Below are 27,569 nucleotides of genomic sequence, written 5' to 3'. Positions count from 1 at the left end.
TCTAATGGTAAATACGAGGGGTTCTACGAAGTCATTGAGTAACATGAGGTGAGTCTTCTATGACTTAAACACACCACACACACACATACACACACTCACTGGATCATTTCCAACATCAGCCACTGAGCAGCTGTCACAGTTCTCTGGTGTTGGGGAAAGCTTTTTATCAAATTATGAAAAGCCCTAGATCCAATTACTACTCCCCAACCCCAGTCCCTAGTTTGGCACTGCTCAACCAAATGATACACTTGTAATGCCAAAGCAAAGTGATTACATAAATAATTTAGCTGAGTCTTCTTTAATGCTATACAAAAGAAACTTAAGTAATCCCAATTAGATCCACCCTGTGTAGTCATGTAACAATAATCCTATTAAATTTCCCACACTGAGAATGAGACAGTGCACAGTTTTTAAAGAATGTATCCCTAACTTACATAAATCCACAGTGTGAGTCAAGATTTCAAAGTTATCTGCAAGATATTAATGGTTCTAGATGCAAACTGTCATGTATAAAGGTGGGATTAGAAATGTGTTCTCAATGCTACCAATTTAAATCTATGCTCTGTGGTTAATTGCTATGATTTCAAAATGACTTTTCACTGTTACATACTGTCTTTTGGTTTAAAAAAGTAGTATCTTTATGAACAAACTTTGGTTTTAGTCCATGTATAGCACAAATAAAAATTATTCCTATTTCCTTTTTGATGATGGGTATCAAAATGAGAAATTTAACATTACTTTAGAAGACTTTTCAAGAGATAGTGCAACACTCTTTGGGGTAGGTTTTGATTGTAAGTGTTCCTATCTCAAACTCAAAACTGAGCTCAACTACTTCAAAGACATTTCAATTTTAATCAGAAATTATTTCTGGAAACTGAACCAAAAATTAAAGTGAAATCTTTCCTTAGTTATACTCCATTTATTGCTACCTTTCTATACACATTGGTGTTCATTTGTTCACTCGGCTCCCCACCCCTTATCCACATCCAAGCAGTGTACCAAGTCATACAGTTTCTTTCTCCCCTGAGTGCACGTGTGAAGCTCAAGCACTATGCTGAAATGCACAGCTGCTATATAGGGAAACAGTGGTGGATTACATAAATCAGAATGTTCTAGCAATCCAAGCTGAATTTTGAAGCGCAAATGGAAATCAGGTTAAAAGGGAGGAAAAGGGCTAACATTTTCAAAGGAATTACGAGACAGAACAGTTTATGCTTTTCTGAACTCTAGAAAAATAAGGAGATGTCAGATCTAGGTCCTAGATGTTGTGTGAAGTCTGAATTCCATCTGTACATTGAGCTATTTCAAGTGGGGAAATAAAGTGAATAGGAAGGCCACTGAGGCAGTAGTGTAGGTGTTGGAGGAGACCTGGAATCAGAGCAAGAAACACTAGGCATCTACTGCAGTCATATGGACCTGTCAGGAGGAGGACAATTTAAATGTAAAGTAGTCCTCACTCAGCAAAATGCACAATCAAAACTCAGACCTTGACAGAAATACAGAATCTTGTGTGGTTTTTCTTACCTTCAGAATCAGCATTTTAATAAACTCTTCAGCAATCTGTATGTCTGGAAGGTAACATTCAGAGGTAAGGGATACAACAGGGGTAGTTAGTGGGGAAAAACATCATCATTACTCTAGGTTTGGTCAGTTTGAAGTGCTTGTGGAATATCCAAGGAAGCTGATCCACAGCAGATGAGTATTTGGGCTGCAGGCTAGAAAAAAGTCTGGTCTGAAGATGCAGTCTAGCATTGATCGACCTGTGGTGTTTGAAGCCATGGTCTGACCCAACTCTTGGGATTAGCCCGAGCAATATATATCCAGTTAGGCAGAAGGCTCAGGAGAGAGCCCTATGAAACATTATTACTTAATAGTCACGCACAGCAAAATGTACTCCACATGAAACAGAAGGAACTTCCAGTGGCGGGAAGAAACAATGTGAGGAGTGGGACGAGAGTTCCAGCTGGCAGGATCGTCAACATTCTCACTTTCCCGCAGAGGTCATGTAAGAACAGACAAGTGTCCACTGGATTTGGTAATCCTGATGTCAGAGTAAAGCTAATGGGTGGAGATTATTTCCCATTAAGTTCTTTCTTGGCCTTAGTATGTGGGGATGCAATTTATAGATTCTGCTTTCAAAGTTCAGATGTGCAGAGCATATGGAAGGAACTTGATGTGGAGCCAGCTTGCAAATGTTCTCTCTTCCACTAGATGGTAAATTCGTCGAAGCATAAGGAAGGCACATAAAGATAAGTAAGACCCAGTCCTAACCCTCCAAGTTTATAACAAAGAATAGGACATTACAACTTATAAAATTAGGGAGATTCAAAAGAGGAATACACCATATGCAAACAAAGAAGAAAAGCCACTTACTTCTCAGCATTTAACACAAGACTGCACATACTAACACCTATACTATATTACTTGCTTACTGTTTCTCTCAGATCTAGGGAATCAGTAATAAAGACAGAGTACCTTTTATTCCAAAATTCAAGCAAACTTCAAACTTATTCATGAGATATTTATTAAAATAACACATTTAGGGAAAAAATCAATACAATGTATACATCATTACTGAAAACTGTATACCATCATACAAAAAAGGATTTTATTTTGGGAAACTGATTTCTAATTTATGGCAAGTTTTACTTTCAGAAATAAAACCACAGAACAACACAATCTAATTCAACCTTAAAGGCTGGCATGCTGAGCAAGGAATGTTCTTATTCTTTGTAGGAGTTCCTTCTTTACACTGTCAGGTACCAGGGCTGAAATACAAAAATAAAAACATCACCATAAGAAGCTTCCAGTTTGTACACATTTGATATCTGACATTTTATTCGGGATTACCAATATACAAATTATATAACCTTCATGGTTCACTTAAAAATTACTCACATGTAAAGAGATCTGAAAAAAAGGCATACTTGCAACTATTTTAATAAACTATACAAAACACACTTCATGTTGAGACGAAAACAGAAAGACTCTTGGAGAAAATCATTTCAAACTACAGATTGACTAAGTATGATTTAAACATGATTTAAATATAACATTTTACATCTGATTGTAATTACTATAACCAAACTCAAAAGACAAAAGCTGAGGAAACATTTTTATAGAAAAGGACTGATTTATACAGGTAGCTGTTTCAATCTGCTAAGATCAGCAGGTTAATACAAATGAGCAAAGGAGACAAAGAAAAGGAGACCCACAGTTCTTAGACATAAAAGAGGTTCAATTTCAAGAAAAATAAAATTTAAACCACACTTAGATAGCATGTCTTACCTATCAAAAATCTAAAATCTTAAGGTCAATACTATGTATGAGGAAAAACAGGCATTCGCTCTTTTTTTTTGTTTGTTTTTTTCATTTTTACTGGTACCAGGGATCGAACTCACGACTGCCTGCTTGAAGGCAGGCACTTATGCCGCTGAACTAAATCGCCAGCCCCTCATATAAAGGCATTCTCATATAAAACTGTTAACTAATAACTGGCAATGGGGGAACTAAAACATCTAATAGATCCGATTATATCCGGGGAAATGGAAAACTTCAAATACAATTCACTATTTCTACAGAGAATTATGTAAGTACACAGATCAAATAGCAGATATTCTTCTCTGTAAACCACTTGTCTTCCTACAAACACTGTATACTTAAAAGTCCACTGAAAAAGTAATTAATATATATTTAAAGCATTTTTAATTAAAACCAAAATGTCAAGAACATATCGACTATCTTAGTATATGCTGTGAGTACAACAGGACATCTTAGCCAGTAGTAGTAGCACCTGCCTGTAATTCCTAGCATCCTGAAAGCTGAGGCATGAGAATCTCAACTTTGTCCTAATCTTAGGCAACAAGGAAGGACTTTGTCTCGAAAAGAAGAAAGAAAGAGCTGGAAATGTATTCAATCTCCAGTATCTCAAAAATAAATAAATAAACAAACAGGAAAAAAAGAAAAGAGATTATCTTGAAGGAACTTGTTGGTTTAAGCAAATTGTTTTGTAACCTGAGTACAGTAGTGATTACACAAACTTATACTTCTATATAGTCAAAAAGTTCACAAAATCATACACTAAAAAAGGTCAACTTCACTGTACAGTAATAAAAGACCTACTCTTGATAATAACAAGACTAAAAACACAAAATAATTTATTTGTTTTTATGTGCACAATTTCTAGTGAAGAAGACATTGAAATAACAAAGATACAAGTGTTAGAGAAGCAAAAGGTAATGTCTAACCCATGTAATTCTTTCCTAAACAATGTTGAGATGAAGCAAAATTACGTAAGAAAACAGAAAAAAAAATTCAAAAATTTACCTTAAAATATACATTCATAAGTCAAACAATAAATACTTTTTCCACTTTCTGAGATATACTTGAAGAAAAAAAGTTAGATTTTTAAAACAAGATTTAAGAAATGATTGGAGGGGTGGGAGATGTAGCTCAGCGGCACAAGCACCTGCCTGGCAAGTGCAAGGTCCTGAGTTAGAGTCTGTACAAAAAAAAAAGAAGAAGAAGAAGAGAAATGAATTGGGAAGGACCATGGGATTCTGTAGCTAAGTCTCAGCAGGTAGCAGTTCAGGGAGTTTTCAAAGTAATAATCTCTATTTATTTTTTACACTTAAATTACTTTTACTATTTCTATGTGAGAAAAAAAACTTTATAGGCCATCTAATTCACCTGCTTCTACTTAGAGACACACAAAACACAAACCTTACAAAATAACTGAAAATGATGTCACTACATCCAGCTTAACAATGATACAGTTCCTATTTGTTACATATCAGCAGTAATATAATATTCCCTATTTTCCCCTTGCATCCTATAAACAAGGGGTTCAAGAGACAAATTAAGAATCTGATTGCATTGTGAGTCTTAAATATGGATTACCTTCAACATGAAGTTATGGGAACTACCAAATTCTTAGACATTCAAGAAGACCGACCTTCATTTATTTTTAACGAGGAAAGAGATAGCAGAGCAATGACCCGGGGGCTGAAGTAAAACTCTGAATTATTAAATATTGGAGTGGAGTCAGGCCATCTAATAAAGTTTATAAATTCTAGCTTCGGGTGATATTTTCCTCTGTAAAATCTCATATTTTAAAAATTACCTCTCTGGTAACAACCGTATCGACTGAGACTGGTACAGGGTTTTAGAGCACAGTAACACTTTACACTGATTAGCCTGTTATTCAAGACTACTGAAAAGGAAGACAAGCCATTATGACTCTGTACATGAGGTCATGACAGTACCAAAGTAATTCCACAAAAGGTGCGTTTTTCCTTAGAAAAGAACGTTTGCATCAGCTAACTATATGTCTCCAGTACGTTTCCTTCGACACACTTTGTACTCCTTACCTCTGCCTTTTGGAGTTATTTCAGCCACCAAGTCATCAACAGTAACGTGTTCTAGTCCTTTTTCTTTAATTACCTCTTATGCAAAAGCAAAAAACAAATCATATCATTTAAAATCATTATCTGTAAGAAAGATTTTCATAGAGGAAGGGTTAAAATCATGTTTTTAAAGTGTAGATTGGTCTTTTAAATAAAAAAGAGGACTTTTTTTAATGAAAATGTATAATCTTAAAAATACAGTGAGTATTTTCAGAAGAAAGATAAAGTTTGTTCATCTGTCATCTAAATAACCTGTAATATTTACAGTAAATTTGAACTTATAATGTTCAAATTTAACAAGTGTAGAAAACGAGAAACTTGTAACTGGGCAGATTTTTTTTTTTTTTTGGAGAAAGCATCTTACTTTGTTCTCAGCCTGGCTCTGAACAATCTGTGCAGTCCAGGCTGGCTTCAAACTCACTGCGATCCTCCTCCCTTACCCTTCTGAGAGCTGGGATTACAGATGTGCACCACTACACCTAGCTTGGACAGATCTTATTTTACTGTAATCGTACCAGCTTTTCCATAAATGTATGATATGAACAACAAGAGCCAAAAATGCAGAACTATTTTTTTGGGTTCTCTTCTCTATGGTGGGCCAAATAAAATATAAGAAAGTATATAATTTACTTTTACTGGATATCTATTAGGTGTTTTGACTAACATTCACAATAATCTAATGAGCTAGGCATTTTTTCCATTTTACAGGTGAGCTTACATCTGACCTAACTTTAGTTGAAATTCGGTTATACTGTTATACTGGTGAAAGTTTATGGCCTCAAGGTCTCTTAGTCTTTACTAACATGCTACAGAACCTTCTTAAAGTCTCTAGTATTTTTATGTGTAGACATAATAGCCAGAGTTTCACACAACAAAAGCTGAGCCAGGAAGGAGGTTCATCCTAGCAACACGTATAATTTATCCAGTGATATTCTCAAAATCAGCAACTTAAGACCTTTCCATCTTTTTAAGTGTACTCTAAGAAGTGAATTAAAATTATCACTTTAATGTAAGAGAGTTGTAATTCTTTAAAGCCCACCAACTGTCAAGTGCTCCATTTGTTACTAAGGACAAACATACTGAAAAATAAGATGACTCCATATTTTAATTGCAGAAAAAATTCTGAATGCTTACGCTTCACTCAGAAACCCTCCAAAATTCCTGAAAATGCAGAAATTAGGTCTACATATACCACTGAGAAGAGAAGGTATTACTAAGAGATTCAGTTACCTATCTTTTTAAAATTATGCTTCAGCACTCATACTTTAAAGTAACGACTATACTTTCATTCCAGTGAAGACCAACCCAATTTAGAGAAATGGAACTAGCTTATGTTCTAAGTGAAAATGATTACCTTTACAGTGTGCCTTCAGCTGATCCTTCCAGCCACATTCAATTAATTTAGCTCGCAGCAACTCTTTGAGGCTGTAGAAAAAAATGTTTACAACAGAGAAGTACATCTTAAATGTGAATGTCTGAAGCAATATTTGAACTTTTCAACTAAAAATTACATGCCTGTTTATTTTAATACTTTAACTGTAGCCTAATCTTGGTTGTATCACTAAGTTATTCTTTAATCTTATGCAAATCATTTAAACTCTGTGCTTTACATTTCATCTGGGCATCATTTAAGGAATAAAACTAAATGAATAGGCAGGCTAAAACACTTCTCAAGGTCTAGTTCACGGGTATCCAATCTTTTAGCTTCTTTGGGCAACACTGAGTGAAGATGAATTGTCTTGGGCTGTACATGGATATATAGTTAATGTATGTAAGTAGCAAAATTTCCTTTCTAAAAAGTATTTTTTATTATAACATTAAAGTGAAATAACAAGACTGTGGGCTACAGTAGTCTACTCTCTGGACTTTGCCCTTTCCTTCATGGTCAGAAGTACCATGAGTCTTGTACAACTTCTAGTAGGTATTAATTGAGCTTGTACCTCTGAAATCTTCAGGTTTCAAAATCCATTCTTTGACCAGAAATTCTGTACCTTTTTTTTAAAGTTCTTTTATTTCCTCATTATACCTCTCATCTAACCTCAGACTACCACTCCCTCTCCACATGTTAATAAGTCAGCAATTGGCTATGCCTAGCATAGCTTAATTAGCAATATCTTTTTTTTACTTAATAGTAAAATAATCTACTACAACAAATGGCATCATGTATACAGTATTTTTTTATTCCTTTACCATATCCACTCTTACAAATCCTCATTCTTCCACCAAATTTCTTAGACAGATCACAATCCAAACCAACAGACTGTTTCCATGCAAACTGCTTCTCTTCTGTTATTCTTACAGATCAGCTACATGACATTTCTATGTTGGTATCTGAGGATTTTCAATCTCAATAGGGCCAAAATCTAACTTCATATTCTCTCCCACTTATCCTGTTCTTCTTCAAATGACAATGCCATTCTTCTGAGTCATTGGACTAGAAATCTGGGCAGCATCTTTTATTAAGCTTCCTTGTTCACACTAAACATCCAATCCATAAGTAATCCCAGATTTCACTTTTAAAATACACATTTAGAATTCAAATGTTTCTCACCATCTCTGCCATTAACACCTCATTTTCTAGTCTGGACAGTTACCCAACTTCCTAAACGGTCACTGCCTTGCTTCTCACCTTATGTACTTCATTCTCTTCCCACTGCTCAAAACCCTCCCGGCCTCTTTAATTTGCTCAGAATAAAATTCCAAGACTCAGCCAGGAGCAGCGGTGTTCACCTGAAACCCCAGCACCGAGGGAGGTTGCGACAGAAGGACTGCAAGTATGAGTCCCACTTTGGAATGCGGAGATCCAGTCTCAAAAAACATAATGGCTGAGACGTGGCAGAGGCCCCGAGTTTAATCCCCAGGTCTGGGAAAACTCTGTAAGAGCTCAAGTGATCCTGGATGATTTACCTAACCCTTAACTGTATTTCTGACTTCACTTTCCTTCTCTCGCATCAACTTACTCAGTCTCCTTAGCTTCCATGGATTTCTCAAAAACCTCCAGCAATGCAATCTGGAAGGTTGGTTCTTGGAGAAACCCTGCTTCCTCATACCCTGCTCATTACTTCTCAGGGAAACTTCTCTGCTATTTCTATAGAAAATATCACTCCCTCCCTTATTCTGCTTCATTCTTATAGCACTAATTACCTAATACACAGTATACTTTTATTATTTTCCTAGACTGTAGGTTCCAGAAGAGAAGACTTAATTTTATTACTACAGCTGTGGTAGTTAACAGGGTCACACATGATAAAAACTCAGTGACTTCAAGTTTCATGAATGAAGAAAACAAATGAAAAAATATGTAATTCCATATACTCATTACGAAGTCTATCCTTTCAAGTTACGCAGGGCACTATTCTAGATGGCTCCTTCCTCATAGTGAGAACTGCTTCTCTCTTTTTTAAAACAGTAACTTCCCCTTTCCATTTCTGCAACTTTCATTTTTAGCCCAATGTAATCTTCAAATTCATTTTTTCTGCTATCTTGACCCCTGCAAGTCTTACCCCCCACAACCGGAATAAAATCTCTGAAGTATAAATGTGATCTAGTCATTCCCTCTCTTAAAATCTTTTAATAATTTCCATCATGCACCAGTAAAGTCAGTAACACTTGCAAACCATGATATCCATGTATCTTTGATAGAAAAAACATTCCCATCCCCACAATACGAATCTGGATAGAAATATGATAGAACTATGGCCTATACAAGGTTAATCGTAAATTTCCTTTCAAATGAGATGGTAATCAAGGTAAGTCCTTTCATAACGAAGGTAAGTTGGGCCCATTAAGAATAAAGGCAACACAGAGAAAAGCAGGTCTGAGAGGAAAAGAAAAATATTCTTGGCAATAATTTTTGTGTGTGGACTCAATGATGGCTAAAACAATTTGAAATCCTACATGTTTTAATTAGAAGAACATATATTTCCATTGGTTAAGTCTGTTGCTGAGTTCAGTTTCTATTGTTTTCAACTGAATTAATTCTGAATTACACAAAATCTATTTCTGTCATTCACTGTCCCATCCACATGCTTTCATAATCTACCCTCTAGCTTTCTGCAAGTATTCTGCAGGTCTGCAATTATTTTCTAGTTCTCCAGTAGTATGTTATACTAAACAATGACTCTGCATATTCTGTTCCTTCTGTATGGAGCATCCTCTTGTTTCTTTGACTGAAGAACTACTAATCCTTGAACTTCACCTTTAATTATTGCATGAGATCTCATTTGAGCACCTCAAACCCAGAAGAATTAGAAAGATTCCTTACAGATGTATTTCTCTTGTAAACTTTATCATTCTGCTCATGGAGCCTTTCTTGATTCTTCAACCCTTTCTTTGTACTTATAAACCACTCAATTCTTCAGATATTTACTTGGCCAAGTAGGCGCTGGTATAATAGCAGATGTTGGATATACACTGCTGCTTCTACTCTCATGGAATTTAGATCACAAAGGAGGACACATACTAGTAAAGTAGGTAGCTAGACTGCAATGTGATTAAATTGATTAAATACTATCACAGAACAAAATGCTTGGGATTTGATCAATGGATTCCTTGAAAAAGAAATATTTATTACTTGATAGACGAGCTAGAATTTGCTACACATTTAGAGCCGAATATGGTGGTGTACTCCATAATCCCAGCACACAGCTGGCTAAAGCAGGAGGATTGCTGTGAGTTCTAGGCCTGGCCTTAACTACATCATGAGACCCTGTCTCAGAAATCAAAAAAGCAACAACAATTTGCTACAAGTAAAGGGAAGAAAGAAAAGTATTTCAGAGAAGAGGAATAGCATATGCTGCTCCACGGTTAAAAGACTTTGACACCAGAACACAGTGAGCACTGAACATCATTCTGTATCACACTGTCTCCCTGATAACGTCATGCTTTCAACTGTGGTTCTTTGGATATGTATGTTTCTCCATTATATTTCTTTGAAAGATAACCACTTCTGCTTACCTTTCCACATTACCCGCTCCCCTTGAATTCTTGCAATGCTGAATAAACCTAAATTATTTCTAACAGATGTTAGGAATAGAAACTTTTGATGATCTCAAGTTTCTTTTCACTGACATGTTTTGTTTCTTGGTATTTAGATTCTTAGAATAATGTAAATGTAGTAAAATGTAATTAATAAACACAGCCTATAACTTACCGTTCTCTTTCTCCAGTTTCTATTAACTTTTGGTTAATTGCTGCTCTCATCTGTGCATCTTTGTTCATCTTGCTAACCTGGGTATCAAAATGTACTTTCAGATATAAAACATTTAAGAAACATTTTCTTTTAAATCTTCTAAGCAAACAACCTAACAGGTTTAACATTCTATCAACTGAAGGGCTGGTAAATTTCAAGTAATGATATCATCATCATTATTATTTATTGTATCCCAAAGTCTTATTTATGTACTCACTATACAAGTTCCTTCTCCCATATTCCTTTTACTAATGAAATTTTAGATAACTGTTATCACAACATTTATTACACATTTAAGCGCCTGATATTAAGCTAATTCTTTGTAGGTTTTTTTCAAAAATCACATTTAATGCCCCAAACTTACTGCTACATATTACTAACATAATTTGCATTTTACATATGAGGAAACTGAGGCACAAAAACAGAAAATGAAGGCAGAATTTGAATTTCAGGTACTTTGATTCCAGTAGCCCTGTCCATAACTGAACGCTGATCATTTCTGCACTTTAACTGCATTCAAAATTTGGGGAAGCTATATAAACTACACATCAAAGTAAGAGAAAACATTATTAGTGAAAAACGAAATTACCAGGCAAGACTCCTTAAGTGTTTCACGCCTCACTAGAATGTACTCATAATTACAACTGCTACACTATCTGAAAGTGTATGTTTGTATTATTAAGCACACATATGGTGGGATAAGGGAAAAATAAATCTCAAACCAATTCTTAGGAAATTCTCAACTTTCTGTAAAACTAGACAATGCAATCGAAAATGGTGTAGAAAAGAGAGTAAGGTTAAATTCGGAGGACATCTAAGCCATTTAAAAGTTTAAATAAATCTTGGAATAAACTAACCTTCCCACGCTTAATCTGTCACTAACTTGGATCCTTTTGCTGTCTCCTCCACATGAAAAGCGAGAGGGCCACTAAGTTTTCAGAGTTGGAATTACTCTTCTTCCTCCCTGGGGAACAAGAAGGAAGGATGGAGAAAGAACTTGGAAAGGCTTGCTTTGGAGCTTCTCGGAAGGACTGCAAGCTCTGGCCAGTATGACGCTGAACTTGTTCTTGCCTCGGTCCCCAAAATGCGGAGAGTGACCTTGGACAAGTCACTTCTGAAAGGCCTCAGTTTTCTCACTGGTAAAACCTGGGCGCTAGGGGCTCCCTCCCATTTCGGACTTTTGGTAAAACACGGCAGGGCGGGGACTGCTGGAGAGGCGGGAGGGGAGGAGCCAGAAAACAAAGCCAGGACTGGCTCCAGGCCAACTCCAGCAGCACGCCCAGCCGGCCAGCCCTACAGGCCCGCGAGCGCGGGTCGGGGAAGCTAACGAAAGACAGCACAGCGAAAGGAGCCTGGGCCGGGCCCGGGTCCCGGCCCTGAGGACCACGGGCATAGCTCACCACCATCACCGCGGGCGAGGGCCGTCCCTTCCCAGCGACGAAATGACCCTTGCGCTGGCGACCGTTACCTACCACACTCTTCCGGCTGCCCGGACTTAGACCCTCAGTAGCTCGGGCACCTAAGCACACAGAAAGCTAGAACACGCATTTCCGGGGCGGGACGTCGCCACCCTGCCTATAATGTGAGAATTTAACCAGCGCGGGCCGCCTCCTGGCCGCTTAGCCCTCTGGGTAAGAGAGTCCAGACCGTGCCAACGCTTGGACTCGAAATTCTCGGAAAACTACGTCACCCAGCATGCAACGTGCGCCATTTCCCCAGAGACACTACATTTCCCAGAAGGCATTTGAAGCGCAGTGCTTTTTGGGATGAGAACCACGCTGCTTCACAGATTTAGGCAGCGGAATTAGGCGCGGACCTGTTAACAGGTTTATTAGTTCTTACGCTAGGATCTTGGAAGGTGATGGAGATGGCAGCTAATTGCTCTCTGCGGGTGAAGAGACCTCTGTTGGACCCCCGCTTCGAGGGTTACAAGCTGTCTCTCGAGCCGCTGCCCTGTTACCAGCTGGAGCTTGATGCAGGTGGGAAGCAGCGGCGCCGCCTCTCACTCCGTTCCTTTCCCCTTTTGGCTGCCATCGTCCCGAACCTTCCCGCTTTTTCTTTCTGTTGCGATCAAGCAAGGTATCACTGCCTTCCTATGGCCCTCCTGCCTGGGTACGCCGGGAGTGGCCATCCCAGAGCCCCGCGGTGCTATTTACTAGCTGGACCCTATTACAGGGCAGGCCTGGGACGTTCCGAGCCTTGTCCGCGAATGTGTTCCCCGAGAAGCCACACCTCCTTGGAGAAACCCCAACTCCTGTTTCCTCTGACGCAGAGCCATTTCTTAGAAAAGTAGCTACGTTTTGGACAAAGAACATTTTCAGTTACACAGGTTACGCTAAAGACTGTTGTCCAGAGAGTCGCTAGAAATTTTTCAAGAGATAGTGATTTAGTAATCACACTATTACTACTTAGTTCTACATTTTCGTTAAAAATGATGATGAGAGCTTAGGGATCTGAGTTTTTAACATAAATCTTCTACCGATTCTCATGCATGTTGTCTGGGGGTCACATTTTGAGAAATGTTGACCTACAGTTAGACATTAGAGTATCGAACAATACATTCAAATACAAACACTGAAGGGCCGTTTTGTGTAACAAGATATCAAGAAAAGACATAGACCAGTGCATGACACAGCTATTGTCTGGTGAGGAAGAAGTGTCTGAATAATTATAAAATAATGTGGGCAATCAGTGATAGTGATGTGTACAAAATACAGTGGTAATATTGAGTGTCTTTCTGAACCAGCATGTGGATCAAGGAAAGCTTCCTGGAGAAGTTGATATCTAAGCTGAACTTTAAAGAATAGTGGGAGTTGCATATGAGAAAATGAACTTGCTTTTCCCTCTTTTGCACCTTGCTTGGGTTTTTTTGTTTTAAAGCCATGTTTTATCAGTAAAGGATACATCCCTGTTGAGTTAGCTAATTCACTGAAAATTAGATGAAACTCAGAATTCAGGGATCAATGAAAAAGCACTTACTCACAAAGGTTTGGTGGTTCTTCTAGTCCTGATTCAGCTCATCCACACGTTTGTTTACTTCTGGGTATGCTAAGCCATTCTCCTGATCTTGACTTCCTCATAAGTTTGGTAGTTCCCTGGCTACAGACTATTGTCCTTCATCTAATCTCTGCTTTCCACTACGTGGTCTCATTCCATAGCAGAATAGTTTAGGCTTTTAGAGGCGGTAACGATGTCTTTTTCTGTTCTGCATCCTGCGTTGTTTGTTGTGCTGTTGGCCAACCCAAATGAAATAATCAAACCTCCTCAGTTTAGAAAGGATGTACTAAATGCCATAGCGGAGAGGCATAAAAGTTGAGATTGTTACTGCAAGTCTATGTAGTTGTTCCTGTTGGAGTCATCTTTAGTGTATTTCTTTGTTGGTTCTATCCAGTTTTTTCAGCAAGTGCATTAAATGCCACATTTGGCATTCATGTCTTTATGCTAGTTATTTGCCTGAAATCAATAGTCTCCTAACCTTCCTGACTTCACTTTAGAGCTCCTTTTCTATTTAGCCATGAGACTAATTATTTCATAATTATTTGATAGACATTGCTTCCACTAGACTGTGAGCTACATGAAAACTACATGTTTCTCTTTTGGGTATGACTTTTTCCCTAACTCTTGGCAAATGCAGTTCTAGATAGTAACATGAGTTGGAAACATGAGCAAAAGAAAGAGTAAGTTCTATGCAGGACACTATTCAAGTCTTATATTGCAGGTGCAAACCCCTGAAAGGTGAGAGGCATTAGACTGCAAAAGACCCATTGGCCTTTTCAACCCATTGGGAATTGTGATTCCGACAGTTTTTCATGGGTATTCCAATGAAGATAAACTTCAGCTGTCCTGTTTTGCCAAGCTTTTAATTTGCTAAGTAGAAGTGTTTCTCAAAAATTATCATATATTCATCTTTTTGTAAATAGATATTTTAACATAATAAGGATTGAAATCTCACAATAAATACCTTTTTACATTGAAAACCGTAACTTTTATTAAAACCTTACTAGGTTACACCTCCCTGCTCCTATTTCAACTATGTTGGTCTTAGACTCAGTGTTTTTAAAAATGCACAATTAGAAGCAGTAGGCTATTTGTGAGTTTTAAGTATAAAGGCCAACGAACAGTTGAATAGCCTCAGGCTTTGTAAAGGTTGAGTTTGGAAGATGGAAGCTTTTGCAGTAGTTTATGTTGGGGGAGCATTGATTAAGAATTATTTGAAAACAAATTGAGGATGATTTTTAATTCTTTAAAAAATTATCATTAGTAGAAATAGTAAGGTGTTATTGAAGGGCTCCTAGCAATTTTTTTCTGTTATTGTAACCCAAGGAGTTCGCTTTAGTTTCACAAATGTTTGGTGGCTTCCTGTCATGTAGGAAATACTGTGTTTAAGGTGTGACGAGGAAGACTTGGTCTCTTGGTCAGAGAGCTGGATGGAAGTTTAACTCAAATTGTCCTAGAGGGATGTGTATAAACAATAATTGCATTTTTCTGTTCCAGAAATCTTTTTCATAAAATTATAATTTCTCTGTGCTGCAGCAATTCCATGTCTGAGCATTTATCTGTAGACATTCTTTCCCTGGAATCTTCACTTAGTATATCTTTGCATGTTTCCGTCCTGAATTTCACCTAGCTAATGCATGCTTTATTCTTGCGTCTTGGTGTACATGTTACTTCCTCAGGGAGTCTTCCTCACTACTCAGTTAGAACCCATACTGGAAAGCCTGGACAAGTTGGAATCTACCTTATACTTCGAGCAGTAACCAGTACTTCATAGGCTTTAGCAGACTTTGTAGCATTCATTGTCTGTTTTCTCTGCCAAGACTATCAGTTCTATATTGGTGAATTGTGGATACTTCATTTTAAGTGCTTTTTTTTTTTAAAATCTCCAGAGTTGGAGCATGTATAGAGTAATTGGTAATTGGTGATTTTGTATCACAGACACATTGAGCAGCTTTACAAAGCTATAATTGACAGTGTGCTACGATTTAGCAAGTTTACCTTATTACCCTTGAAATCATCACCATAATCAAGATACTAAACTCAACTGTAATCCCCCCCCAAATTTCCTTATGCCCTTCTGTAACGATTGTCTGTACCTCCCGTATTCCCTCTCGCCTAGGAAACTACTGATCTACTTTATGCCACTCTGAATTAGTATGCATTTTCTAGAATCGTATATACACAGAATCATACGCTAGGCACTGAGTTTTGGTCTGGCTTCTTTTGCACAGTGTAATTATGTTGCACAAGGAAGTATTAAAATGTCTAATTATAATTGTGAATGTCTCTGGTTTTCCTTACAGTTTTATCAGTTTTTAACATCATGTCTTGAAGTTCTGCTACTAGCTGTATAAATGTTATTTATTATTTTGTCTTTTTGGTAAATTGGCCCTTCATCATTAGGAAATGACCTTTATCTTCAGCAATGTTTTTTGCTTAGAATTCTGTCTAATATTAGTCCCATCAGCTTTTTGAGTAATTTTATCATGTATACTTTTTCCATCTTTTTACTTTTAGGCTAATTGTATATTTTTATTTAATATGGATTTCTTAAGTAAAAATAGTGCTTTATAATCTGATCTGGCCATCTCTCTTAGACTGTTTACATTTAATGTGATCATAGATTTGTTTAGGTTTGTTATTTTGTTTATTCCACATACTCTTTAGAAGAATGTAATTTTCTCACTTTTCGGCCTTTTTTGGTATTGAAAATTTTTTGAATCAAGCTTTCTTTCCTTTGTTGACTTGTAGCTGTAGCTGTTTATTATCATAGTGATCCTTTTAGTGTATATAGTATATAATTTACTGTAGTATAATAGAAATTTAAATGATAGTAGGCTATTGAATATAAAGCATAAGAACCTTATGTTACTGTATTTTGATTTCTTTTTTCTGATTCTTTAGGCTGTTATTGGCTGTTACGCATGTCTATGTTGGCTGTTATGCATTTTCTTTTACATGTTATTGAAAACTTCATAATATTTTGTTACTGTTTTTTTGTTTAAATAGAAAATTGGCTTTTAAAGAGATTTAAATGGGGAAAACTGTATTCAATCACATGGTTGCTATTCCTTTATGTGGATCTGTATTTTAAGTAGTATAACTTTTCCTTTTCCATGAGTGACTTAATATTTTTACTATCTTCTGGTGATACATGCCTTCAGCTTCTGAAAACATGTTTCTGAAAACACTTGTTTTTCCTTGGTTTTGAAAAGATACTTTTCTCCTACATAGACTTCTGGGTTGACAGCTTTCTCCTTGCTAGTCCATCAGTCTTGTTGCTTATATTGTATTTGCTGGAAAGTCTGACATTGTCCTCTGTTTGTTGGTCTATACGTAGCATGCCTTTTCCTATGGCTGTTTTAAGAGTTTTCTCTTTTACATTGGTTTTGAGTAATTTGGTGATGTTATGCCTGAGTGGTTTTTTATGATTATTGTAATTTGGATTTTTTGAGTTTATAAACAATTTATAGTTGCCACCAAATTTGGAAAACATTTTGGTCATTACTTTGTCTAGGTCTTTTTCCCTCTCTCTTCTCTCCTTTGAAGATGCCATTTACCTTTTTATGGATTGCCAAAGGTTGAGGGCTCTTTTTCTTTTCCCCCCATTCTTTTTCTTTCATTCTGAATAGTTTCCATGTTCATATCTTTAATTTCATTAATCTTATTCTTTTGCAGTGTTAATTTTATTAATCTGGTATATTTTTATTTTAGATATATTTTGAATTTCTAGAAGCTTGATTTAAATCTTTTTTACATCTTTATTCCCCTACTTATTTTGAATATTTGGAATACTTTATGTGGTCTCTCTAGGCTATTTGTCCCTTCAAAGCAGAAGGAACTTAAGTTGGTGAAGATTTAGGCTGTCGTTGGAATAAAGGAAGGGAAGGAACCATATGATCATTGTATTTGTGTAGAGATTGCTGTGAAACTCGTATCTGCTGCTACACAAGAAAGATATGGGGAAGAGAGCCAGATGGCCATGTTTGGATCTCAGGAGTGCTGTGGAAAACAATTTATACAGTAGTGCTCCAGGTGCCGGATCTGCCCTGTTCCCTGAGTCTTGCTTCAGAACTTATTATACAAATTTGTACCATACTTTTACATTTTTAAACTTTCAAACACAGATAGAAAAGTAAATAAGTACAAGAAAAGACTTTGCAGAAGATGACTGGTTCAAGACGTGACCCTTATAAGGGAATATTTTTTGCTTTTCTCGCCCACCCTTTAAAAAAACCCACTAATGTACTTACAGAAATACTAGATTGAATATTGGCAGTTTTATGTGGTTCAGTACAGTAGTATATATTGAGAGAACAATCCATAGTGACTGTCTCTGTAAGCACTATTAGGGTAGGAATGAGGTCAGCTTTACCTGCTAGTGTATGCCCAAGGCCAAGTACAGGGTCTGCTACACAACAGACTTCTAGTAACTAACTTTTGAACAAAAATCTAAAGGCTTCTGAGGCTCTATAAGGCTTTGGTGATCAACGTTAGGAGATAATCCCTGCTCATGAGACCTAGAGTTTTTTTTTTTTTTTTTTTTTTTTTATGAAGGACTACAATATAAGGACTTTTTTTTTTTTTTTTAGCAAAGTCTTTTTCTAATGAAACATTCACTACAGTCACTTTCTGTAAAAGAGTTCCTCTTCAACCGTTTCAAAGATCCAGGTGAGAGCCTGCCTGCCCTCTACTGCCTTTCTTGAGAGGGTTTTACAAATGACCTCCATTCCCTGGACTCCACTTTTCTTTCCTCAGGTGCTCTGGCTCTATACTTTACACTCAAGATGATTGACAACATAAACATAATTGCAGCTTTTCAGTTTCCATTCAGGGCCAGAGAGTAGACTTTTTCTGCTAACATAGCCATAGCCTCACATTAGCCTCACATTAAATCATGTAAATTACCTTGTTGAAATGAAACAACTAAAACTCTGGACTCCTAACAGTGGTCTTCTGCCTCTGTGTGTGTCTGCAAATAAGGTGCTGTAATTCGGTAAATGGCTAAGAAACCTCTGGCTTGTTTGTAATTTCAACAAATGAAGAAAATGCATTTGTTACCTTTCTGTGTAGTATCAGTGCATTGTGCTGTTACATCACCACACACTTTTCCTGCCTCATGAGCATCATCCACACAGTGGTGCTAGCAAACCGTTCCTCATCAGTAAAACACATTTTTCCAACCATTTCTTATCACATACACAGTTCTTTGAGTTACACAGTAGTTTCTTCAACCTCTACCAGTGGCTTAGAAAATCACGACCTACCTGTGAAGTGTTTCGAACCTGCAGTCACACTCAGTGACCGCGAGAGCCTCTCAGGCGTCTTCTGGATTCCCGTGTGCTGCTGTACTACTAGCCAGCCTCCTCTAGATCTCTGAACACAAGTTTTCCTGCCTACTTTTGCCTGTTTTCATTTTTCCTAGAATGAATAAAAAATTGTATGTGGATGTGTAGATATATATTTTTTCTTAAATTCTTACCTTTTGTATCTTGACTGCATCTTTGGAAAGTTTTCATTATCTCCCTTAGTAAATTAATTCTGTATGTTATGTGTTCTTGTGGTACCCATAATTTTTCTTTATAACATCACAGTATAATTATAATAAATTTATTACATTAAAATTATATAAACTTACATGCTTATTTGATTAGTGGGTGATAAATACGAATTACATAATAGAAAAACATTTTTAAAGTATAAAAAACATTCTAGGTTGGGCTCATTATTTGCCCAGAATGGAGAACCCATCATTATTTTTGGATTTCTTTTCTATTTGTTCATACTGTAAGAGGTTCCTAAACAAAAGAGAGTTAAACTGGGCATGGTGGCACATGCTTGTAATCCCAGCACTCGGGAGGCTGAGGCAGGAGGATCTTTGCAAGTTTGAGACCAGCCTGGGCTACAAAGTAAGCACAAGGCCAGCCTGAACTGCACAGCAAGAACCTGTCTTAAAAAGACAAAAAGAAAAAAAGAAAAGGGGAAGGTACAGAAAAGACATGAGTGAATCATATAATGATATCCTAAAGGCCTTTGTGATTGGCATTATGTAATGTTTTTGTCTTGTAAAAAGAAGTGATCTGAGGTAAAACTTGATGATTGTGTTTATTCGTTTTGTGTTTCAGCTGTGGCAGAAGTAAAACTTCGAGACGACCAATATACACTGGAACACATGCATGCTTTTGGGATGTATAATTACCTGCACTGTGATTCATGGTATCAAGACAGTGTATACTACATTGATAACCTTGGGAGAATTATGAATTTAGCAGTGATGCTGGTAAGAAAGACATAAAGTATTTTAAATGTCTACTGTAATTTGTCCAATTGTATTTGATCTTTAATTTTCTTTTTTGAATCTGATATTCAATGAACTGAGATATGTATTCTGTTAATATATGAAGCATATCATATGTGTAAGGCTAATTTCTGTTAAATTCAATTATAATTGTTCCTTTCTTCCTGAGGTAATTTTTTTCTTTGTTTTGAGACAATGGCTGGTCTTGACTTGTGATAATCCTCCTGCCTCAGCCTCCTGAGTGTTGGAATTACAGTCAGGCACCATCATGGTAGTTACTTTTATTTAGTATCCCCACTTTTGGGCAACCACTCTGGTGGAATTTGTATATTATAACTGGTTAGATTTGCTTTTCCTGTGTTAGGTATTATCCTGAACTTTAATAATGGATTTGTCTATTTATTTTCAGTTAATTTTTGCATTACATCTTTCTAAACTATATTAGTTGGGTGCAAACATTTAGCATTGTTTGATCCATCATGAATTGAATCCTTTTAGCATTATGAAATATCCTACGTCTACAGACTCCTAATAATTTTTGGCTTAAAATTCTTTTTTTTTTTTTTGTACAGTGTTGATACAGTCATTGCTGTGTAGTCGCTGCTGGCTTTTTAAACATTGGTACTGGTATCTTTCTTTTTCTTTTATCAGTGCTCTTTATGGTTGGCTCTTGCTTCTTTATTAAGTGTAACAATCTTTGTCTTTTATTTCTTCATGACAATATCCATAGTTTTAAATATGTAATTTTAGAAGAAGCAGGTGTTCATGTGATGTGAAAGACAGAATTATGACAAGCATCCAGTGAGGTTTTTCTGAGCTGTCCTGTCTTCAGCATGCATTCTCATTTCCCCAGAACTTTTTTATTACTTTTTTGTTTGGCCTTCCAGAGGTGGTAGTTTTTTTTGTTGTTGTTGTTTTAAGTACAAACATGAAGTGATGAATAAATATTCTTAAAATAAAAACTTTTCAACCTGGCACATACAGTTCATAATGTTTCTCTCCGACTTTGTCTTGCACCATTTTGGATGCCGTAGTCTAGCAGTTCTTGCAGCTCCTGAGACAAACCCTGTAGTTCTGTTGCCATGGGGCTTGTCCCATGGGATAACCTCTTCCTAGAGCATCCTCACTTAAATCCCAGGTAACCATTTCTTCATTCCTTCCTTCTTTTGCTGTTCCAGGAATATTCATACTATTGACAGAACTATGTGGGGTATGAACTCCATGGCGAGGTTGCCAAACTTTACTGTGCAAGACCAAATGTTTTAGGAATTATGAGCCGGTGTCTGCTTATAACTACTCACTTTTGATTTAGTAAGAAAATAGCAGTAAACATTTAGAAATGGGTATATGTGGCTGTGTTTCAATAAAAGCAGATAATGGGCTACAATTGACTTACAGAGTGTAGTTTGCCATAGATCTTTGTTATATTTCTGTAATTCTGGCACCCAGCAAAATGGTTATTTGTTAAATACATAATAGGTACATAAAGCTTGTTCTTACTCTTGACTTTGCGTTTTGATAGACCTTTCCTACAGTTCTAATCCAGGTACAGTTATGAGTTCTGTATTGATGCAGTGTTTATCTCAAAATGTTAGGGAAGAAATTAGGCATTTCTGGTAATGATAAATTTCTTCTTCCACATATCTCCAAACACCTAAGACAGTCAGTGGACAAATTCTGATTGTTTCTTACTGGAGCAGAGGTGACATAAGCTGTCCTCTTATTCTCTTACATATCAGTCACTTTTGCTTACAAGAGCTAGAATTATAATAGAAGCCTGCACATACTAGCCAGCTAAAATGATGGGACTTACATCTTTATTAGTTGCCGTGCTCTGATCTGGATAGATATGGGGTGCGGGGGTGCATGTGTGTAACTTCTTGTATCATATTTGCAACAAAACTTTATTCTCCCAATTTTCTTATTCAAGAAAGATTACATGGGGTCAGGGGTTTAGCTCAGTGGCACAAGTGCCTGCCTGGGAACTGTGAAGTCATGAGTTTGATCCCTGATACCAAAAAAAAGAACTAAGTCTTTGCAGACATTGTGATGTATATTCTGGTATTTATGTGTTCCAGGTGCAAAGATAATAATAAACGTATAGGTAACAGATTGCAGAGTAATGAATGTGATCTATCAGAAAGGGTATAGTAGATCTAGGCATCTATTACTTAAATTTCCTCTTGCAGATGAAGGATGATGTTAAAATACCTATAAAATTAAAAAGTGAGTTGTATAAAAAAACTTGGACAGGTGGGAGCCATTGTGCACATATGAAGACATGGTAGTAGCATCAGCCACCTTATTGTGGGGGAAAGTGAGGCTCAGAGGTAACTTTTAAGTCCACAGACGGCAGAGTCCAGATTTGAACTGGTGTGTTCCAGTGTGCTCCATTCTTTTCACTACTGTTCAGTAGAGACAGGCAGCTTAACAAGGCTTACTGCATGGTATCTTCCAGATGTTACTTGGTTCTGACAAACTAAAATGTAGATTGAAGTTTTATTCTTAGTGTTAACTTGTATATCTTCTCCCTAATCTTAAAATTAGACTGGGTTCACATATAGTTGGTTATAAATATGGTGTACAAATGAACATATATTTGCTTGGTGGCATGTTGGTAAATGTAGAACACGAATAAATGTGGAACAAGAAGAGCCAACAACTGCATCTTTGGGTGGAAGGTGGAGGGCTGCTTGTGGAGTTTACCAGTTTCTGTGGTGTAAAGTACTGTGTTCCTACCACGTCTGATATCAAGGTACTTATTGCAGAATTCCTGAGCTGGTGTCAGCAAGTTACTGTGTTTGTAAATGTGAGAATGAAAAGGGAAAAAGGAAGGATTGAGTACCTTTATCTCATTTGGATTTGATGGAGTCATTCACTTAAACAAGTTTGCTGATAATACAGCATCCATAGTAGAATATTCAAACACTAGATATTTGATGATAGTAAGGAATTGTTGTTGCTTCTAAGTAGGGTGGTGGTACTGTGAATTTTTCTTTAAAGTCCTTTTTAGATAGATACCAAAACACTTCAGATAGACTGAAATTTTCTTCATACAGGGGCGTGTGTGTGTGTGCGTGTGTGTGTGCGTGAAACAAGGTTGAGCATAACCTGATGGTAACTATTGGACCTGTACAAGGAGTATATGAGGGTTTATTATATTTTTCTACCTTCTCTGGTGTATGTTTAAAATTTGCATGTTAACAGAGTGAAAATTTTAAAAATTACCAAGAAAATACCTATTTCTATTTGGGCTTCTAGTTTCTTAGACAAGAGAATATTTGTAGTTTTATTATATTAGGAACACATTAATGATGTATTGCTAGGTATACATTTTTGGTGTTGACAGAATTGTGTGCTCTAAATCCTTATGCTGAAGACTTAATCCTCAGTGTGACTTAGTTGGAGATAGAGCTTTTGGAAGGTAAGATTAATTAAATGAAATCATAAAAGCAAGAACTAATTAATAACATCTTAGCCTTCTGAGAAGAGAGCTCTTTTCACATGTGCATTCTGAGTAAAAGCTACATGAGAGCTCAGTGAAGGGGTGGTGTCCAAGCCAAGCGGGGAGCCTCCCCACCAGCCGACCCTGTGGAACCTTGATATGGTGGTTATAACATAAGGAACTATGAGCAGTTACTGTTACGCTGCCCAATCTGTAATATTTTCTAATGGCAGCTCTACCATACTAGTATCCGTGTGTATTGTTTTAGAGCTGACTTTGCCATGGATGTTTTGTGACATTTGCCAAATCACTTCCCCTTTTTGGGCTCCCATGTCTTCATGAGAAAATAAACTTAAGCAGTGTTGTCTATGAAACTCTGAGCCCTGGAAGGTTCCTTGTTGTTGCATAAGCAAGCAAAACCAACCACCCCTTAAAGTCCCCTTAATTGCTTGTGTGTTAGTCATTTCTATGTGGAATTTTCTACAGAAAGAATTCTCTGGCAAAAGCAAGTCTGACAGTTGGATAAGATTATCTTTAAGGCTCACTCTAATACTTTATTATGTTATTATGTAAATCCTAAAGCATTAGTGAGAATGTGAGGGTTTTTTTTAAATTTTCAGTTATAATAATTTTACTATTTCTTATAGAATGTAGTATTCTAATTGTAGCCTTTGAATTTGCTGGCAGACAAGCAAATTTTGCTAATCTCATTAGAGTATATTTCTGAAATTATCATTTGACTCTAAATGTATAAATTGTAAAACTGTTGCCAAACAGTTGCTTAAAGTTTTTATGCTTAAATACAATGGAGGAAAAATATTTTATATTAATGCATCTTAAATAAAATTAAAGAAAAACCGTGAGTTGTTAATATGGGCATTGTGTTTTCATTGTCTTTCTCATGACCTGTTCATTTCGTAAAATGATGATTCAGGCAACTTAAATCCAAGTGGCTGTTTTGCTCTTTATCCTCTGAATAATGTTTCAAATTTACTTACATCATACACTTAAAATTAATTTGACCTACTTATGGGATTTATAGTCTTTAGATGTTCCCACCATTATTTGTCATTGAAATCTTATTTCTTTCTTCCTTTTTCTCTTAGAAAAAGCTTTTTTGTTTGTTTTTGTTTTTAGTAGAATTGAAATAGTTTGTTGTTGAAAGAGGAACATTTTTCCATAAAACCCAGGGGTAGTCATTTAAGTATTTAAATGACTTATTTAAGTAAATAAAATACTTATTTAAGTATTTTATTTGGGGGAAAGCTTTAGTAGGAAAGAATAATTATCTGATACTATTTTTATTAGTTAACTTTTTTACCAGTTTTTTCCATTTCTTAATATTTACTAGAAAAAAAATCCGCTTGAAGAAACACTCATTTTGTTTGTTGAGATAATTTTCCATTATGATAGCAAAAACTTCTCAAATGTTTATTGAGTTCTATTTGCTTACTAGCCATGTACACAAATACTTTATTTAAAAGCAATAGCAGAAGTAGCAATAAGGTGCTGTATTAGTATGGCAAATGTTAAGGGATACATTGTTCAGGAAAGGTTTCATGAAATATCATCTTACTGGAGATGTCACCTTAAAAGAATTTTGGAGAGTAGTTAGAATTTGTTATGTACATTGAAACAGTAAGGTAGCCACACAATTTAAAAGGCACATTTGGCAAACTTAGGTTGTTTTCTATAGGTTCTCTAGCTTGGTGGTGCCAAAGCTTGCAGCATACTGAAAAGACCTAAAAGCTCTGCAAGCTGTTGATGGAAATGAGATTGGTGAGGCGACAGAGATCTTGTTTGGAGAGAGCAGTTATGTTATCCTGTACAGAACAAGGGGGATGTAAAAGACCAAGGTTATTACTATTATTTTTGTTTATTTAGTACTCTTCTTAACTGGGAGGATGTAAGGGTAGAGTCACTTTTAGGTTCAAAAGCTTAGTATTACCAGTTGATTCATTAGTAACGAGGATTTGGGATGCTAACTCCAATTTCAATCTCAAAAGATTGGTTGGAAACATGGGATGAAATGTTAATAATTTAAATTTACTTGAAACATAGATTAGTGATATAGATTGGTCAGCATATTTTTCCTCCATTCTTTTTCCTAACTATTCTGTCTTTTCAATGGACAACTTAGAGCTACTGGTTTTACTTCCTTATTTAGTTTTCTTTTTCCATGTGTGTGGATTCATGTACACTTTCTGTTATATACGTCGTAAACCCTACTAAGCAACCCCTAATTGTTGGTTTCCGTAGGTCTTGTCCTTTAGACCGGCAGGCGTGGAGAGGTGTTAGAGGCTTGATCCTGGCTTTCTGCGATCCAAGCAGAAGAGTTTGTGTTTGTGGTCTTGTCTTACAACATGGTGGCATTCACGGGTTCTCTTATGTTCATTCAGTGGTGTCCTTTATTCCTGTGCTCAGCTAGACCCGATGTCTACATTCACTCTTTTAAACTTTTGATAAACCTCCAGATTTTTCTTTCTCTTTTTCGGCTAGGGTGAGGAATTTATATTGATTTAGAGAAGATAGCATTTTTATGGCTTTTTTCCCCTCTCCAGAGCACAGCATGCCTTTTTATTTATTTAAATCTTAGGTAATATTTTAATGCTATGTTTATATTATTTTTATTGATTTTTGAATATTTTATAATCTCTGTCTTTATTGTGAATTAAATATAATCTTTTTGTTTTCTTTCCTAGGTGGTTACTAATAGAAAAACTACATCATAATCAGTAGCTACCTTATTTGATAATTCTGTCATTTTTTTCTGATTTTCTAAGTTACAGTATTAGAAAATAATTTTATCTCTCCATGGTTTATAAAAGTAGAAATAATGTCTTCATGCTATTTTTGTTGTTTCTGTCCTGATTTTGTGTGTGGCTAAATTTTATCAGATGCCCTTAATTCCCACTTACTGATAGATCATGCGATCCTCCAGCCCAGGGTGGGTTGGCCCTACTGATTTTGTGTCTTGGATGAGGCAGCTCATCATGGGGCAAAAGAGAGAAGACAAGTTGCACAGTCCCTTCACTGTCACACCTGCCAGGAACTAAAGACACTCCACCCCACCTGCCTACTTCTTGCGGATTCTGCACTTAATGGCTCAAGCTGGGATGCAAGCCTTTAACCATGTGACTTTGGGAGATATTCAAGTCCCAAATAATAGCAGTCCTTAATTCCCTAAACACTTAATTCCTAATTTTTTTTTTTCCCACTATGGAGTTAGTCAGGCTGGCCTTGAATTCACTTTGTAGTCCAGACTAGCCTCAAACTTACAGGGATTCTCCTGCCTCAGTCTCTCAAATGCTGGGATTATAGGTGTGTGCCACCACACTTGGCCTAAATTCCCAAATTTAACCATTTGGTAAGAGTATATTCTTTTGATACATTATTGGATTCTGTTTGTAACATTTTATTTAAAACATTGTGTTTATCTTCACAAGTCCATGGTTTTTGTGATACTAGATTTTTATTAAGGGTTTTCTATATTTCTTAAATGAATTGCAGGACTTTATTTTTTTTTTGAAGACTGGAACAGTTGAAGATTAGAATATTCTGTTCTTCCTATGTTAAATGTCTTCTTTGAATGTATTGTGCTATTCTTTTTTACTAGTAAATCTTTAATTACTTCCCAGCTTATTCTGTAGCTATAAGTTTCTTTTAAATCTGTTTCTTGGATTATTTATTATATATACATATTTTTTTTTGAGTAAAATCATCCATCTTTCTGCTTCAAATTTGTTGCTATAATAGTGTATACATTGTGCTTATAAGATTATCTCTTTTGGGGCTGGGGATGTAGCTCAGTGGCATAAGCGCCTGTGTTGCAAGCAGGCAGTCGTGAGTTCGATCCCTGGTACCGATAAAAATGAAAAAAGACCAAAAAAAAAAAGAAGATTATCTCTTTCTTTTTAATCTTTCCTCTCTGTATTCTTTACTCAGTCAAGTTTTAGCAGGATTATGTTGTTAAGGAGCGTTTAGGTCCTGTTAGTTGTTTTCCACATCATCAATTCGGCTTCTTTCTTTGATTTTCAAACTCTGTTGTGTCTTAGAGTCACTTAGAATAATTTATCAAAACAAAAGCTAATTTCAGGATACCATTCCCAGAGATTCCCTTCAGCAAATCAGGATCAGCGGTAGCCTGGGAATCTAGGTAATGCTTGTGCTCCGGCGATGACCAAGTGTTAAACTCTACGAATAGGGTACAGAGCAGTGCCTTGTTTATTTCTT

The 27,569-nt window shown here is 36.4% G+C and overlaps 2 protein-coding genes across 5 annotated transcripts in view; one reads left to right on the top strand and one right to left on the bottom strand.

Annotated features, from left to right (window-relative positions):
• Window positions 1-1,506: 1,506 nt before the first annotated feature.
• Eny2 (ENY2 transcription and export complex 2 subunit) lies at window positions 1,507-12,208 on the bottom strand. Of its 4 annotated transcripts, none has more exons than XM_005008224.4 (6): window positions 11,997-12,203; window positions 10,558-10,634; window positions 6,760-6,830; window positions 5,370-5,444; window positions 2,691-2,768; window positions 1,507-2,207 (listed from the first exon to the last, which is right to left on the bottom strand). In XM_005008224.4, the coding sequence occupies exons 1-5, from the start codon at window positions 12,000-12,002 to the stop codon at window positions 2,692-2,694; spliced, it is 306 nt and encodes a 101-aa protein (XP_005008281.1). In that variant the 5' UTR covers window positions 12,003-12,203; the 3' UTR covers window positions 1,507-2,207; window position 2,691. The 4 variants fall into 4 exon arrangements, with proteins under 4 accessions (XP_005008281.1, XP_063113703.1, XP_005008282.1 ...); XM_063257633.1 differs by adding an exon at window positions 11,454-11,560 and having other exon boundaries at window positions 1,507-2,768; window positions 12,069-12,187; XM_005008225.4 differs by adding an exon at window positions 11,454-11,560 and having other exon boundaries at window positions 1,507-2,768; window positions 11,997-12,179.
• A 128-nt stretch (window positions 12,209-12,336) lies between these two features.
• Nudcd1 (NudC domain containing 1) overlaps window positions 12,337-27,569 on the top strand; it is a 56,180-nt gene continuing 40,947 nt past the window's right edge. Inside the window, exons 1-2 of the mRNA XM_003479850.5 lie at window positions 12,337-12,575; window positions 19,719-19,873. Of these exons, the coding sequence (XP_003479898.1) occupies window positions 12,458-12,575; window positions 19,719-19,873 (273 nt within the window). The 5' untranslated portion in view covers window positions 12,337-12,457. The remainder of the gene's footprint in view (window positions 12,576-19,718; window positions 19,874-27,569) is intronic.

This window comes from Cavia porcellus, unplaced genomic scaffold (genome assembly GCF_034190915.1).
Source record: "Cavia porcellus strain 051 isolate PalLab524CR breed Dunkin Hartley unplaced genomic scaffold, mCavPor4.1 scaffold_10, whole genome shotgun sequence".
NCBI classification, from domain to species: domain Eukaryota; kingdom Metazoa; phylum Chordata; class Mammalia; order Rodentia; family Caviidae; genus Cavia; species Cavia porcellus.
Note: the sequence above shows the minus strand (reverse complement) of the source record. Positions and strands in the feature narration are given on the sequence as shown.

Excerpts from the sequence above, each read along its gene's own strand:
- Eny2 (XM_005008224.4), bottom strand. Across the intron at positions 5,445-6,759 it reads GCTGAAGGCACACTGTAAAG|AGGTAATTAAAGAAAAAGGA; the intron begins GTAATCATTTTC and ends CTTTTGCATAAG. Across the intron at positions 2,769-5,369 it reads AATAACTCCAAAAGGCAGAG|CCCTGGTACCTGACAGTGTA; the intron begins GTAAGGAGTACA and ends TTTGTATTTCAG.